Source organism: Micropterus salmoides, unplaced genomic scaffold (assembly GCF_014851395.1).
Source record: "Micropterus salmoides isolate LMB-PRFRI ecotype aquatic unplaced genomic scaffold, ASM1485139v1 Ms_hic_scaffold_16, whole genome shotgun sequence".
NCBI classification, from domain to species: domain Eukaryota; kingdom Metazoa; phylum Chordata; class Actinopteri; order Centrarchiformes; family Centrarchidae; genus Micropterus; species Micropterus salmoides.
Genome location: NW_024040707.1, coordinates 11,099,620 through 11,117,609, shown reverse-complemented (window position 1 = coordinate 11,117,609; position 17,990 = coordinate 11,099,620). Strand labels below are relative to the sequence as shown.

Below are 17,990 nucleotides of genomic sequence, written 5' to 3'. Positions count from 1 at the left end.
TGGCTCCCAAAACTTACTTCATTGGCAACAAGCCTGGACAAATGTGGCAGGGGTGTCATTCTGCCACAGCCAAGAAGAACTCCACTGCACAGGGAATGTATAGTGTGTCTATGGTGGATTTTCAGTTCTGCTGAAGCCTCTCAGTGCAACTTTGTCCAGACTCAGAACAGAATATTCTAGTCATGAAATCACCTATATGGCAGCTACACTTACATTTAAATAAGAGCCTTCTTTTAAATGTAGTATAACACTATATATGCATTAAATACATCATAAAAAATTAAAACACTGACAACACCGCATTATATAGTACAATTGTACATTGCTCTCTTTCTCTGTCCCAAAGGCGGCTCCTTCAAGCAGCTAAGAAGGCCAATCAAACAGGCCATTTCATCTGGGTGGGTTCAGACAGCTGGGGCTCTAAAATCACCCCAATACTGAACCAGGAAGAAATGGCCGAAGGTGCTGTCACCATCCTACCCAAACGACAGTCCATCAAAGGTATTCATAAAATACTAAATTAAATCTTGATACTTCTGTCCCTTTTCTGCTTATTGTGTATGTTTGCCCCCACTAATCATATCTCCCTTCTACATTTAAGATAAATTCATTTTAATGACTGCTTCAGATGGGCCATTTGTGTGTTTTGCTGTCTACTGTTTCCTACCACTTAAAGCCACACTGGATATAAAATGTTGCGTCATTGCTGTTACTTACCTTTCATTTTGATTAAATGAATATTGTACCAATTGGATATATTTTCCTTGTGCTATTATTCCATAATATGTTGGTAAAGTATGAATAAATTATTCTATGTGTAAATGAATATGCATTCATAAACTAGAGCAAAATAGCCATGTGAGGAAAAGAATAATTAGGCTAGGCTTTGAGTAAATACTCAGCCAGGGCAGAGAAGTAGTCTACATTTTGCATATTAAAGGTTTAAAGATATTATGTACAGTGTTTCCCCTAGGATGGAGTTGTAGCAGCGGAGGTGAAGCGGAAAAGAAATTTGTGCGCATAGTGTGAATGCTGTATGTCTGAATATAAAACCCCAATACAACATGTCTCAGCAATGGTGCTGTTGTGTCCATGAGCAAGTGATTTACATTAGAATAGCTTAAAATTGTGTTTTCCCATAGTCTTACATGCACATATTTGGTGGTGATGGGCTGGGATGGGGGGTTTGGGGGCTCTAATATTTTCCTCCACACGGAATCATGTCACTTTCTGCCGCACGGACAATCAAACGCTCGCTAGGCACGTTCTGATTCAGAGTTACACTATATAACATCAACTGTCACGTAGATGTTCTGTGAAGAATGAGAAGAGGAAGCTGGCCAAGCATTGAGTGTTACCTTGGCCGCACAGTGAGTTAGTTAGTTTTGTATTTACATTAGATTCCGTTTAGTTTCGTCTGACGAAAGTAACACTAGTGATTAACCACATTTTTTGAAAAGCTTAGTTAAATTTACTTTCCCACACCCAGGCCTACTTATTGCCAGACCTATTGAATCAAGAAATCACCTAAAAGTAACTTTTCTGACAAAGTGAAGTAGGCTAAAAGATCTCAAAAAAACAACACAAATCAACCCACGATCTAAAGAAATTCAAGAACATATGAGAAACAAAGTCGTTGACATCTATCTGTCTAGGAAGGGTTACAAAGCTATTTCTAAGGCTGTGGGACTCCAGCAAACCACGGTGAGAGCCATAATCCACAAATGGAGAAAACTTGGAAGAGTGGTGAGCCTTCCCAGGAGTGGCCACTGGCCAGCCTACCAAAATTACTCCAAGAGCCCACTGACAACTCATCCAGAAAGTCCCAAAAGAACCCAGAACAACATCTAAAGAACTGCAGGGCTTACTTGCCTCAGTTAAGGTCAGTGCCCTTGGTTCAACAATAAGAAAGACACTGGGCAAATGGCATCCATGGGAGAGTTTCAAGGCGAAAACCACTGCTGACCAAAAATAACATGAATGAATCTCAAATTTGCCAAAAAAACATCTTAATGATCCCCAAGACTTTTAGGAAAACAATTTTTGAACTGAGACAAAAGTTTAACTTTTTGGAAGGTGTGCGTCCCGTGAAATCTGGCGTAAAACCAACACAGCATTTAATAAAAAGATCATCATACCAACAGTCAAACATGGTGGTGGTAGTGTGATGGTCTAGGGCTGCTTTGCTGTTTCATTTCCTGAACGACTTGCCGTAATTGATGGAACCATTAATTCTGCTCTTTACCAGAAAATCCTAAAGGAGATTCACCAGCTATCAGTTCATGACCCCAAGTTCAAGTGCACTTGAGTTAAGCAGCAGGACAATTATCTGAAACACACCAGCAAGTCCACCTCTGAATGTCTCAAAAAAAACTCCCACAAAATGAAGGTTTCGGAGTGGCCCTCTAGTGTGGCTGAATTAAAACAATTCTGCAAATTAGAGTGGGCCAAAATTCCTCCACAGCGATGTGAAAGACTCATTGCCAGTTATCACTCTTGACTGCTGTTGTTTCCGCCAAGCGTGGCAACAACTGCAATCATCTTTTAAAAACTGCATTTTGTATTTCCTTCGGTTATATTTGTCTAATATTAAAAGTTGTTTGATGATCTGAAACATTTCAGTGTGACAAAGATGCAAAACACTAAGAAATCAGAAAGAGGGCAAACACTTTTTCACAGCACTGTACATACTGTATGTGTAAAAAAACGTTAATAGTTTCAATTCTAACGGCATCTTATGTCTTTCAGGTTTTGATCGCTACTTCATCAGCCGAACACTAGAGAACAACAGACGGAATATCTGGTTTGCAGAGTTCTGGGAGAATAACTTCCAATGCAAGCTTAGTCGGCACGCTGTGAGGAAAGGATCTGGCATCAAGAAATGCACAAGTGAGTTTATACTTTATAGTAGAGAAGGCACTTGGTCAATGGAAAGCACTCAATCAATGACCAAGTATATTTACTGGGTCTCCTGTGAACACATTATGTGTGTGTGTACTTAGTATGCATAGGTAAATGTATTTGTCATCAGGGAGAAAACAATAACGCTCCTCCAATTTAGGTTAAATGTAATGGGTGTAGATAAGTGAATGGGAATCTCTAATTTCATAGGTAAATGTTCCCATTACTTGTCTGTTGGCTAGTTCAATTTGGAGTGGGCGACTATAGCAATCACAAACTACGCCACCGCATGTGCTGAAAAACATAATCAATAGTAAATCCAATCAGCCCATTAAAAACAAGCTTTCAGGTCGTTAAAATCAGTCTCCCATCCCACTGTGCAGTGCTACATTGCATTTCAAGTAGTCCAGGCTGGCACCTGTAATGTTTCTAAGCAGTACATCTCTCTCCCTCTCTCCCTCCCTACCTCCCTCCCACTACATGTATTCTTTGCTTTTGAAAAAAGTCGATCGGCTTGTACAGTTGCACCTGCCCTTCACAAGTCCAGCCTTGGTAACTATTACTGCTCATGTTAAGAGTCCAGTCCACCACATAGACTGTGTGCTGCTTATAGAGACATTATTCAGTTATATGTACTATTCTAAACATGTCTGGTGAAGGACATATGCAGTAAAGTACTAGTGTGATAGTGTTTAGAAGAGATGTGACTTTCTAATACAGCTGATGTAATGTAGGCCATGCAACCTCAAAATGTCACCAAATGCCATAGGAGACTTAATAAATTGGTACAACACATGAACAGGCAAAACTAAACAGTTAAGCAGAGATTTAATTGTCACCTCCCTTGGTCAAAGAGAGAGGTACTTCCAACAATCCACACTTGCAGGTTTCAGAAGAACGCTAGCTTAAATGATTTCTGTATTTATCAGTTGTCATGGTGGCTGCTCTTGAGCTAAATTGCTGCAGGCCTTTTCCTTCCTCTGAGTAGCCTCTGGGGCACAATAAATATTCTCTCTCTTTTTTCTTTTTTTTTTTTTTTACAGGCAAGAGATACAATCATTTCACTCAGAGCCTATCACTATCCTCCCCATTCTTCCCTTTGTAAACATAATCACTTCATGTCCCAACTTTTGTGTAGACAATACATAATTTGTCAAGTTAGAGGTAAATTGCAGGAGAAACTTTTGACCTCAAAATATGTTCAAATTTAGTAATTTAAGTAATGTAGAGCCTTCATAAAGTTAACTTTAAAAAAAAAAAAAAAACAACAGCAAAGAGTAAATTCCTCTCTTGAAAAATCTGTGGAGGATGGCAATCAACCATCAGGGACTGCACAATTATATTCTTAAAGTACTAACATGATTAAATGGGCATGTAATTATTATATTTGTGTGATATCAAAGTCTTTAATACAACGCACAATACAAGTCACTGGCAACTGATTTATGCACCGTAACAGCAGGGTAGTAACAGGTCAAGAGTATCTGACTTGGACAGAAAGGAAAGCAACACAGAGTGCAGATGTATAATTCACGTCCTACTGCTGCTCTTTTTCCCCGTGTGCTTGTATCTGCTGCCCCAGAGGCCAATATTTTCTTTGTATCTTCAGATCTACATTGTCACCCCCAAACCACAGGCTATTTTTATTGCTCTGTGTGGATATTCCCAGAGTGCAGCTTTCAGGGGTGCCTAAAGAGGCCATAAGCTGCCTAACTTATTTCTCTACATGTGTACATGTCCCCACTTGCCAGTTTTTAAGGACACTGAGCTAAACAGTCTTGAAGGTCTTGAATAGAGCTGCAACAATTAATCAAATAATAGATTAGATGTTAGCTACTAAATTAATCACCAACTATTTTGACAATTAATTAATCAATTTGAGTCAGATTTTTAAAAGAAAAAAAAACTATCTGATTCCAGCTTTTTAAATTTTTCCTCTATGAGAGTTAACTGAATGTGTTTGGGTTGTGGACAAAACAAGATATTAGAGGATGCCATCTTGGGCTTTGGGACACATTGATGAACATTTTTTACCACTTTCTGACATTTTATAGACTAAACAAGAAATTGATCGATACTCAATTTATGATTAATTTGGGGGATGTGGTTTGTGTTGCTGTTGCGTTGCACTGTACTGCGTTACACCGAGAGGTGTCTCTGTTATTTAGTCTAACTTCAATGATATAAATGAGGAGGATATAATAATATAAACTGTCAGTATGTTAGAACCCTGTAAAAAGGATCCTAAATATGTACATAATGGTTATATACATGATATCATGCTAAAAACCCGAGGCTAAAGCTGCATGTCCAGGGCACAAGTTGATGATCTATGAAGATGACGAGTAAATAAAGAAACAGCATTGTCCTTATGCTGCAGTGTAGAGCCAGTTAGTCCTAGTAATGATAAGGAAATATGTCTGATCAGACTGTTATGTTTAAACATAACCACGTTTGGGTGCTTAGTTTACAAACTTGTTGTGTTTTCACTTTTAATGTAGCAAGAGAAAAGGCTTTTAGGCTTCTAGGACGAGCTTCTAGACTAACCAAAGAGTTTGGCAAATGTAGAGCTAAGCTGGATAAAGAGTTTGGCTGGAGATGCTGGAGTGTAAACTTTGCCAAATCCAACTGAGCAGGACTCAAATCTCAAGACAGACATCGCTTATAAGAAACAGATATGCCACATAAATGTATACTCTTCTCAGCAAATGAATTTGGTCACATTTTACCAAAACATTTATATAAGCTAACTCCTTTTGTGTTTCAAATTTGAAAACTGTGCCATGAACTTTATAAAAGGGCGCACTCAGTTTGCCCTCTCTTCTTTTATGACCTGTCTATCAGCAACCCCAGAATTAATACATGTGGGTGGGGTGTAGGAAATATAATTGTCAAGTTTGCTATTTGATCTACTCAGAGCTTTCACTGTACAACACATTATTTCACGCTACCGAACCATAAAACATGATCCTGTTTTGCAGAGCAGAATGAATGAGATTTGGCTGACGCAACCGAGAACTTGTGAAAAAAAAGAGACAAATTTGTATAAGAGAAAGATGTCGCACAGAATCATGGCATGATATTCTCCTTTCTCATCACAGTTGCGCTGGACAGTAACGAGCCGGGCTGACACATCAGTCACAATTACTGTGGAGTGAGCAGACAAACTCTAGTCCTTAAATGTGCCTTGCTGAAAATGCTACTGAATTAAAGCAAGACAGTGCTTTAACAAAAGCATCATTCATATTTTTGCATCCTTAAATATGAATCATTTAAGGAAAGTATAATACAGTGTGGAGCAGTTTGCCAACAACCCAGCCATTTCATGCAGCATTTCCTATAATAAAGGTTTTCGGTTTGGCAGAGATGACAGCCTCTGCAGGTGTGATGCTTCTTGTTGACGTCATTTCAGCACACATTGAGGTTCACAGTTTGAGTTTGAGTGAAGCACACTGGCTTGAGTCACTCTGCTGCTTTGCCTCCCTGCAGATATTAGTCATCAAGGCTGCCAGAAAACAAATACATGCTTCTCCATTATCTGATGTCCATTTCTCATTGAAAACATCAAGGACACCACAAGCAGCGTTCAACACCATTTTGATTCTCTTGAGATGTAATGCAAATGTCAAGGTTCACAAGATAAGCCAAGTAACAACAAAGAGATGTTCACTGTTGGGAAATTATGATTGACCTGCAGTGTTTTAGAATAATTACTGTGTGTACGATAGTAATAGCGAATTTGTTATATTCAATTTCTTTTATAGACACTGCCTATAATTAATTCTTATTTAAAAGCAGGCAGTTAGAGCAATACAAACTCTTTTGATATCCATAGTTTGCAGCTGCAACAATGACTTTATTTCATCTGACCAAGCATGTCTTTGGAAACTATGATGACAAGCACTGTCAAGCACTGCGGTCTATTTTTGTCCCCTGGGTGATGATGCCCAATCTTCTTAATTAGAATAAGAAAATGGGAGGGGTTTGCAATGGTTGTCAACTAACGTTTGTCAAACCCCTCACTAGTCCACATAGAGATCATATTAAATATAATTTTAGAAACTTTCATGTCAAAATCGTGCATGTCATCAACTTTGGACATCACCCAGTGCTTGTCCCAAACCACAGAGGCTGACAGTACCATGTTATTGTATGTTTTAGTCTTAGTAACAGGCTTGGGCTGTATTTTACTTTGTCATACCTTCCTATCTAGACGGTAGTTGCTCTGTGAGCAGCGGAGTTGTGTGTCGAAGGGAAGCCAGCAAATGTTAATGAAGCAGGAATAAAGATCACAATCATATGATCTGTTTCTAGGACGACAAGCAGCCCAGTGTCCCTGGTACACCCTGAAAGTGGCAATGTTACCTGATTTTGCGTTTATTTATGTCTATTTGTTTAGTATTTTGCACAGAAGTCCATAAGAAAAACAATTAAGAATACTAAGAATAATTAGAAGAATTAATCTAACTTAAAACCTTTTTGTACATAATGCATGTCTACGAAGAAATAAAAATATAAAATTAATATAAATATACTGAATGGTGGAGACGGAATCATGCATTATTCTGAACCGTGGGCCGAGTGTATCGTTACCCCCCCTAAAGTGTATGTCAAAATGAACTGTGCCCTGGTCTAAAAAGACCTAGTCTGCTTTATCATCTAACCACGAGTTGGACAGATGGCAAATAATTTTCAGCATCACAAAGAAATAAATCACAGTGTGCACGAGTAATGAAATGAAATTTTTGCACCCCTCTACCTCGAATGAAAGCTAGGCAAAAAACACATTCTCCATTCAAAGGAATATTGCGAGCAAGAGCATACAGTGTGACCTGGAGCTTTCTGGATCATTGTGTTCTTTCAGAATCTCAAGGTCTGCCTTGATGAAAACTCGTAGAGCACTGACAAAAAGATACAGTAGAAAGGTTTCATCTTCATCCACATCAACGCTTGTTGTGCACTACTGACTAACCTTCCCACAGCACATCTTAACATCAAGTTACTGTCTTTTGTGTCCATCCATCAGCTTATGAAGCCATGTTTGAGAGGAATAATCTCTTTAAACACACGTATGTTTAAAGAGTTCGTTCATTCATTTAATTTTACCTTCAAAAAAAGTATGCTGATTTCCCGGTTAGCTCAGTGTTTCACCTGTACTGAAGAATGACAGAACCAGCAACACTATCAGAAAGAGAGAGAGAGAGCAAACTGGTGTGGGTGAGCAGCAGAGGGAGCGTCCACAGACAGAAAAAGAGATGTGTCAAACTGAAACTCCAGTTTATATAGATGCCATATAAGAGTAAACATACCACTAAATTAGAGATTTGGGCATTTATTTCTCTTTCATCCAATCTCTGTTATGTTAGTCAGTTATCTACAGTAGGTTAATCATCATTGTCACAGCTGTAGATTACTGGGTGTATATAGGTGCATCTCAGAAAATTAGAATATCATGGAAATGTTAACTTGTTTTCCATAATTTATTTCAAAAAGTGAAACTTCTAGATTCATCACACAAAGTGAAATTGTTCAGAATTCAGAATAAAGAACGTATAATACAGAAATCTCTACCTGAGAAGAGACTTCTGACTTAACCGTCCACAAAGAGGGTAAGCCACAGAAGGTCATTGCTGAAAGGGCTGGCTGTCGCTGCTGTATCGACACATCAGTGTTTCCCATTAACTAACAAGACCATGGCGGCCCGCCACAGTCTAAATTGCTCCGCCATAGTTTCAAATGAACCGAAAATATTTTTACATCTCATAAAAACATTTCAGAACTCTAACGTTGTGTTTTGTGGGCGCTGCTGTAAGCTTGCGCACACACACACACACACACACACACACACACACACACTTTGGTATCAGACTCCAGTCAACCACTTTTCTTTTGAGGTAACTACGGTAACGTTACCGGTCTGTTTCTGTCACTCATTTGTGAGAAGACGATCAAGCAGCCACGCCTACATTTTGAGTGCACACGTATTAAAGCCTTTATGGTAAATCCACTGAAACAGACCAGTGCGAGTTGACAGGCAGGTTAGCAACTGTATCCTGTCATTTTCTCTCTTTACAAAGACAATTGTTGCAGTATGAGATTCCTACCTGAATAGAGGCTATCAAGTCTTCATGTTACGCAATACGAGAACCACATACAACATTATTTATCAAATTGGGTAGGACTTGATGAATTTAGGACGAGGATACAACAACGTCCGGTTTTCAAAATAAGGTGTCTATACAGGATGGAAATAAGATTAATTGGATTATATTCACAGAAAGTATAAAACACATTACATGTGTCCATTAAAAGTAAAAAAAACAACAATACTATGTTAGGGAAATTATTATTCCATTTCTATTCTTTGATTTAGGGTTGCTGGAAAAACATGTTTCATCACCATTTATAGCTATACAATGGGTTTATGATCAAATAGTTTACTTTAGCACAACATTGTTTACAAGAGTGCAAGGTTCTTCGTAGTTACCCTCTTAATTAAAATGAATGCATTTAACTTCAAAATGTACAAAATTGTCTTCCGTGGTGGCATGCCCTGGACTCCCCGAGAGGGTCCGAGGCCCACCCACCACAGTCTCTTAAAATCCTGTGAGAAACACAGAAGCATATTCGTGAAAAGCTGACTGGAAGGTTAAAGTGTGGCAGGAAAAGGTGCACAAGCAATAGGTATGACCGCAGGCTTAAAAGGATTGTCAAGAAAAGCTGATTCAAGAACTTGGTGGAGCTTCACAAGGAGTGGACTGAGGCTGGAGTCACCAGGCACAAACGTCTCCAGGAAATGAGCTACAAGTGTCACATTCCTAGTCAAGCCCCTACTGAACCAGAGACACCATCAGCAACGTCTTATGTGGGCTAAGGAGAAACAGAACTGGAACTTTTCTCAGTGGTCCAAAGTCCTCGTTTCAGATGAAAGTAAATTTTGCGTTTCATTTGAAAATCAAGGTCCCAAAATAACTAGTAACTGGTTTGCTGACCATAGCACTACTGTGCTTGATAGAAAATCTATGGGGTATTGTCAAGTGGAAAATGAGAGACAACAGACCCAAAACAAAGAGGAGTTGAAGGCTGCTATCAAAGCAACCTGGGCTTCTGTAACACCTCAGCAGTGCCACAGATCGAGTGCCTCCATGTCACGCCGCATTGATGCAGTAATTCATGCAAAAGACTCCCGACCATGTAATAAGTGCATATATTAACCTTTTCGGAACAGAAGGTCGACATTTCTCTATTACACATTCTATATTCTAATATTTTGAGATATGGATTTTTGATTTCCATGAGCTGTAAGGTATAATCAAGATTAAAACAAAAAAAATATTTCACTTTGTGTGATGAATCTAGAAAATCTGAAATTTTCACTTTTTGAATTAAAATACAAAAAAAAACTATATTAGCTATAACCTATAAATATTCAAATTTTCTGAGATGCATTTTGTATTGGCCATGCATAAAAATAACTAAATGTGCCAACATGACAGAGTCACATTATCAGTAGTCAACATCCATTTTCGATAAACGATCCCGTACATTGCCATAAATAGTTGTGAATTTTTCTCATTCCTTCCTCACTCTATTCCTCCACTGCGTTAATGTACTTTGAGGTAGAGCAGGTGTGCTAGCGAGAAAATTGGGAGAAATGGGGAAGCTTTGGGAAAACAGTATTTATAAAATCAGGGTACCCCCAGGATTCTCAAAGTTAAATTTTACCTTTTTAATACCACCTAGGATGAAATTTAATGCTTCACTGCTGTGTAATGGAAATCTATATGAATTTTAATCCTGAGAAAATTATTATTGAGTAGAGATTATTATTAAGTTACCTGAATTTAATCAAACATTTTATTATAATACTCACATTCATATTTAATACACTTTTTGGGGTGTGTCTGTACTCTGATAACATAAAATGAATCAAGGACGTCCCTTTGTGTTGAGGAGTGATAGGGGACACTTAGCTCACATGCACGATTCACAATATTGGGTTCATGAGAACAAGACAAGAAGATATTTTAACACTATTTTGATGAAATACTCAATGCTGACATATATGTAGATGGGGTGTCTGGGGGTCCTCCCCTAGAAAATTTTCAGCATTAAACATTTAATTTCCTGCATTCTGGAGACATTTTCTGCACAAATGGTAGAATGGTAGAATTATCTTTATATAAACAGAAAATTCACTCTTATTGCATGAAACCAAATATACAAAATAAATAGTGCAGTTGAGTTGTTACAATTAGTTACACCTTGGCTAGATAAGGTAATGTAATTTAATATAATATGCCAATGTAAATGCCAGTTGCTTCAGTGATTATTCATCCTGTTCTGTTGCATCTAAAGGCTGCTTGAAATATGACCAGGCACGTGCAGGCGGGTCTTCTAGCTCCGCTGTTTCATTAGCACTCGCCATAGCGTGACTGACTCGCACACCGATCTGCTTGTTGTGCAAACCTCAGTGCCACTGCCCTCAGTCTGGTCCACCAACTTGTCCTTATCTCTGGCCTTCTGAACTTCAGACATTTGCCCATTCTGAGTCGACCAGCTAACGTTAGCTTGTTAGTAGCACTTCAGAGACGTTTTGTTTTCTTGCCAGAGCTTGTGCACTGCAAACACTCCACAGTCCATATAACATCAAAGTCACACAAAACGGAGTAAATTGTAAAGTCACACAGACAAAAAGTTTATTTATGACGTTACGGCATTTATTTACTCGTACGAAAGGACAAGATAAAATGTAAGACCTTTGTAAACAAAATTTAATACTTTGTACATTAAATTTAATACTTTTAAGTCCTTATTTTTAGAATATGAAATTATATGCTGTGTCTCAATTCACGCACTTCCATACTTACTATTTTGAGGGCATAAGTGTGTTCACACTGAGAAGTACAGCAAAAGAAGCAAAAGAAGAGTGTGGAACGGTGGACACTTCTCATCCTCACCGAAACAGAAAGCAGCAGAGAGAGAGGCCAACAACAGAACGTCTTTTTTTCGTACACTTCTTCTGAGAAGTTTTGACGCGAGAAATCAAACGTGTGGATGTTGAATATTGACAGTTTTGCGAAAAGTGATGGCGGATCAAAAATGTGCTTGAACGTTTTTGGAGTTGAGAAGCTCCGCAAGTGGCGGTGGGGAAAGCTCAAACCAATCTGCAGGAGGAGCTAGCGAGGCCAGCCAGCTGTCCGCTCACAGAGCCCTCTGCTCCCACAGTCACACAGACCACTGCAGCCAACGCAACAGAGATTCCAGCAACAACAGCAGAGGAAACCACAGCTGTATGATAGTTTTAATGTTTGTACTGCTGTTATTCTGTAATTTAAATCAAATCAAGAGACATCTGGCTCATGATGTACAGAAAATTCTTGGCTTGTGAAACTTATATAAACAAACAAACAGAAATAGTATGAAAAGGGGACTGTCGTTACTTTATTTTTATTATTATATCAGACATTACATTGTTAATGTACAGCTGTGGTTACAATACTTGCTTTCAATTGCTTTTATTTTATATAGTTCTTATTTATGCACCAATATATCAAAAGCAAATTACAATAAACCAGATTCTGAGCATTTTATTTTGGGTGATAAAGCCTGCATGTTATTATGGAGCTCTGCAGGCGGCCTCTGTGTTGGGGGGATTGCACAATCATTGCGCAAGTTATTTACTGACAACTGACTGAGTGCACAACAGCAGTGTTTGATTTGGGACAACACTACCCTGTCAAAATGAATGTACTAAGCAAGTAAGTACATAGTGTACGCATTGTACTGCATGTTAGTATACTCAAGGAAGTTCCCGGAAGACACAGCTTAAGACTTTAATACTTTTAAGACCCCGCAGGTTTAAAATATTCTGCTATTATGATTATTATATGGGGTTTTTTTGTCTCTTTTTCAGGATAATGGTTGAATAAAATTTTGAAAAATGTTGGCGAGTTTTTGATATTTTGGAAAATGAATTGTTATATTAATCATTCATAAAAAATTATCTTTAGAATAATCAAACAATCGTTAATCAGCTAATCAAAAAAATTATCATTTTATGAATCAATTAAAAAGTATCAGGTGCAGCCCTAGTATACAAACTTTATACAGGTCCTATTGGCTGTTAGCTAGCAGTGCTAACCTCTAAAATGTCATACTATTAATGAGCCAAATGTCTTGGTATATCTATGTTTAAAAGAGAGAGAGGCTGTGACAGCCACAAAAACACACAGACTGCCTTATCCATGCCCCCATGCTGCCTGTCGCACATATTTAGAGAATAACTGGCAACATTCAAGCTCCTTAAACATTCAGAGCCTCCTCTGAGTGAACAAAAACTGGGGGAGCATGTAGATAATAACAACAAGACTTTTCATCTGTTTAAAGGTATAAGTTAAAATGAAATGTCTCTGGTGAGATAAAAAATGGCTGCCAGGCATCTTACAAAGTGTGCAAAAAAAACCCTACATGATTCCACCCTATCAGCTGCTTCCTGTTGTGTTTTTTATCTGATGGTGATGCACTGTTTACATTGTGTCATGTTTGTCTTGCCACAGACTTGACACAGTGAAAATGCCGGGCATTTGTTGTAGAGTAACACGGAAGGTAACCTTAATTGAAAACAATGATGCAAGGAACTCAAATACTGACCCCTTGATGAGAGTAAGCAGATCATTTAAATTATATATTTATGCACAATTATCACAAAATGTCAGAGAAATAACAATTCTTCAGCAATTAGGCAACAGCCTGCAAAAGTAAAGTGGGGCCTATTTTCACCAGAGCACGCCCCTTAGCACACCAAATTGAATATTCGCACTTTTTCCACATTATGTGTTTTAGACATGAGCTTTTATTCATAATTCTTCTTTCAAGTGATTCTTTGATGGTACAGATGAAATGAGGTGCTGTAATACAAAATACTCCATTTCAAAAAAATGTTTCCCCTCAAGCTGAGTACAGTTCAAAATCAGGGGATTTAATTGTTCGAACAACATCAGCCTTCAAAGCACAAGGGAACAGACTTACATAGACCATCTACTAAGCTGATTCAAACGAGCCTCTGTTACAGGGTGTCAGCGTTTGGTTAGAACAAAGAATAAAAAAATGTCAGACTTTATCTGTAACTTTAACGATCACTTGTCTTCCCTGTTTCTGATTACAAAATATATTTCCAAGAGAGGTTCATTTGCAATGCACTGTCGTTCACATGCGTTTAAAACATGTTTTCTGTTCAAAAAACTTTCATGTCACATTCAGGGAAAAAAACAACACATTTCAGATTGTAACCATAAATGCATTCATTGAGAAAGAGAGAAACAAGTGGTGTTCAAATGGGTTGTGAATAAAAGATGGTTAAAGCGGCGCACATGGAGTGTCTATATTTACTTAGCCCTCATCATCACAGCTGTACCATCGCTGAAACCTGTGATAGAGTGGAAGTGTGAGATTGTTAAAGTGTTTTTCCTGTTCTGCTAAATCTCTCACAACTGTTATTTTGAGCTTTAATAATTAAAAATAAATAATAATAATAATAATAATAATAATAATACACAGCTCAACTTGCATGGAGCATTCATAACTTTATTTATGAATGAGTGAAGCTAAACAAAAGGTTAAACACCTTAGTTGTTCTATTAATCTTTAAACCTTATTGGCAAACAAGCAAATTATCTGAAATGTCATTCGGACATACAGTGGGTGTCGTTTTACATTTATGTTCCTTACAACTGCAATCAGACATAAGAGCAGGTTTTCGGAAAGAGACTCAATGCTGGCAAGATATTTGCCAACAGTTGTGGGTGAAAGAACAGCTGTGAGGTTAAAAATGTTATGATATCACGACTTTTCTGTTCTCTCACTGATAGATTGTAAAACTGATTTTGCTGTTAAAGCCTTGAAAAATTACCCTCATTGTGTGAGGGACACATTTGCCCCCGGTTTTTACAGTGATGCATTGATATATTTTAATAATGATAATTAATCAATGTCATTATCAAGTTTTATGAAACCGACTTTTGCTGCCTTTTATTAACCTCTCTCACAATTCAAGTGGGAGTAATCAAACTTAAAATTGACTCTTTCACAGCCTTTCATATAGTTTATTAAAGTGATTTTATTTAAATTGTGAAGAAGAGATGACGTCTAAGATAAATGTATGCTGTGATTTTAGAAGACGGAACAAGACGTGCATCTCCATCTTGCTGTCTCAGCATGTTTAAACACATATGTTGCTGCAGCCTTTACATTAATCCAATACATCAGACTGTGTCCAGTGTTGAACGTGTGAGAGTAAAAAGGAAAGTACAAGTGACCTGGCTGCTTTTCAGACATGAACCGTGCGAGGTCCCTATTGAAACTGTAAGGATTATTTTTTTCTGCAAAGTAAGCTCAATTCTGGGGGCCTAAACATACTTGAAAACTCACCAAACTTTGCACACATGTCAGAAGTGGTGAAAAATTTCGTATTTTATGGGTTTCGCGCATGGGCGTGGCAAAATGACTCACTAGCGCCACCTAGAAAATTGGAAAAAAATTAGCCCCTCGTCCATGTTCAACCTACATGCACGAAATTTTCTGGGGACATGTCCAGACGCACAAAAAAGCCTCAAGAACCCATATCCTAAACTCAACAGGAAGTTGGCCATTTTGAGTTTTACGGCCATTTTTGGATGATTTACACACTCCGTACCTTAACGAACTCCTCCTAGGCATTTAGTCCGATCGACTTCAAATTTCTGCCGTGCCTTCTAAAGGCATTGACGATGAAAAATTGTGCCATCTGTGAGTTTTCGTTGATGGGCGTGTCCGTGGCATCAAAGATCAACTCTTCGCCATGACACAGGAAGTTGTTGTAACTTCAGTGTACATGCTCGCATCTGGACCAAAGTGTACATGTAGGATGAGAGTCCCGCCCTGAACACATGTACATGCCGACATTCACCCACAGTCATAGCGCCACCTGCTGGCAACAGGAAGTGACCTTTAACGAAGCAGCCCCCGCCACACGTTTGACCTACATGTATGAAATTTCTGGTACGAGTATCTTGTCCAGATGCACAAAAAAGCCTCTTGGAGCCATAGCCTAAACCCAACAGGAAGTCAGCCATTTTGGATTTAATGGTCATTTTTGGCGATTTACACACTCTGTACTTTAACAAACTCCTCCTAGGGATTTAGTCGGATCGACTTAAAATTTCTGCTGTGCCTTCTAAAGGCATTGATGATGAAAAGTTGTGCTATCTGTGAGTTTTCATCAATGGGTGTGTCCGTGGCGTGGCGTCAAAGATCAACTCTTCACCATGACACAGGAAGTTGTTGTAACTTCAGTGTACATGCTCACATCTGCGCCAAACTTTACATGCTTGATAAGTGTCCCGCCCCGAACACATCTATACGGCAATATTCATTTATAGTCATAGTGCCAAGTACTATGCAGCGCCACAAAGGGGACACAGGAAGTGACGTATAACACCTTCATGCAGTGTCCGAAGCGCGTAGCAAATACACAGCAGCACCGGCAGAGCTCCAGAATATGCAACGCGGTCGCCTCACACCGCGACACGCTACTCATGCGAGGGCCCGCCCAACGCTGCTTGCAGCTTTAATTTTCTCATGTTTTTGTGGCTAATGTGGACAATATTTTTTGAAATTGGTCCTGTATTGAGCGACCACAAAACAGGGCGGGGCCCTTGCAGGTAATTGCGCCCAGTCAAAGTAGGTCCACTAAAGTACGTGTTTTGCTACTGACAGGCAGAGATTGTTATTACAAGTGTCTGACAACAATGTGGAAAGGATCCCGACAGAGACAGACCTTTTTTTCTTAAAGTAAGATCCGTTTTGTTTAACCAGAAACAGTTGTTATATTGCTCTCATCCACTGACTCCATTGATAAAAACAGTAATATGACGGGGCACAATTGCCTGCAAGGATTACATTGCAGCCCTGTCTCGCTACTGCCGAGTGCTCAATACTGGACCAATTTAGACACATAGACACAAAAACGTGGGAAAAAGGGGTCGAAAAATGCCCTTTAAATTGCCATCAGCTCAACGTAAAGAGGTGTATGTCTGAAAGGGGCGTATTTCTATGCAAGCTTATTATAAAAGTTGAAAATCTTCCAATGTTGCAGTTTTATTCCTGTTATTGCTGTTGGCAAATATTACTTAAAAGAGTGTCTTTCTGCTTAACTTATGTGGCAGAGAATTTGCGAATAAAATGATTTAGCAAGCAAAGTTTCTTTATATGGCACCTTTCACAGACATCTGTCAAAAAAGTGCTTCACAGTCAAAGAAATAAAAAGTCAAAGAGAATCAAATAAAAAAACAAACAAATAAAAGATAAGAGGAACAAACATAAGACACAAGTTAAAACATTAAATACCACAGGCTACCTAAATGCCTGTCTGAAAAGATGGGGTTTATTGGGAGACTATTCCAAAGCTTGGGGGCTGCCGACTGGAAAGCACAATCCCCCAGAGTTGAAACGTGTTTGAGGTACACTCAGCTGCTAATTGAAACCTTGCTTAGGCGTTAACACATTTTCAAAGCATTAGAACAACCCTTGCTATGATTAATATACACCTGTCATAACCAATTACATTAATATTGAAGAATGATTAGGCCTGTCATGCTGTGTCTTCCACCCCACCTCTACCACTCGATCACAATCTGGGCTCTTGATTTATGGATGTGAGGTGGCATCTGACTATGTTGGGATAAACCCTAAGATTATATAAACAAGACCTAAGCTCCGAGAAGGCCCCCTACCTCATCAGAGCACATTGTATTGACAAACCTGTGCTTATTGCCTTTATTTTTATTATGTTAGGAAAGGCAGATTAGGATATATAATGCCAAAAGAGTCTTGTTGAATAATCTTCAGGGAGTCTAATCAGTGATCAACAGACCATAATGAGAAAGGCTACACATGAGACCATTTTGGAATTTGTCAGAAGAGGTTCTGTGATTGATGTCTAGAAGAAAGAGCATATAATTATTAGTTAACATGCACAATTCACCAGCAATCTGTAAATAAATTAAATGTGGTGAAAAAAAAGATGGGTTCACAATTGAGTAATCAGGCCT

At 38.6% G+C, this 17,990-nt stretch overlaps 1 protein-coding gene across 1 annotated transcript in view; it reads left to right on the top strand.

Moving 5' to 3' along the window:
* LOC119906262 (metabotropic glutamate receptor 4-like) overlaps positions 1-17,990 on the top strand; it is a 199,466-nt gene that overhangs the window by 163,368 nt on the left and 18,108 nt on the right. The window contains exons 5-6 of the mRNA XM_038723829.1: positions 347-501; positions 2,749-2,889. Coding sequence (XP_038579757.1) covers positions 347-501; positions 2,749-2,889 — 296 coding nt within the window. The remainder of the gene's footprint in view (positions 1-346; positions 502-2,748; positions 2,890-17,990) is intronic.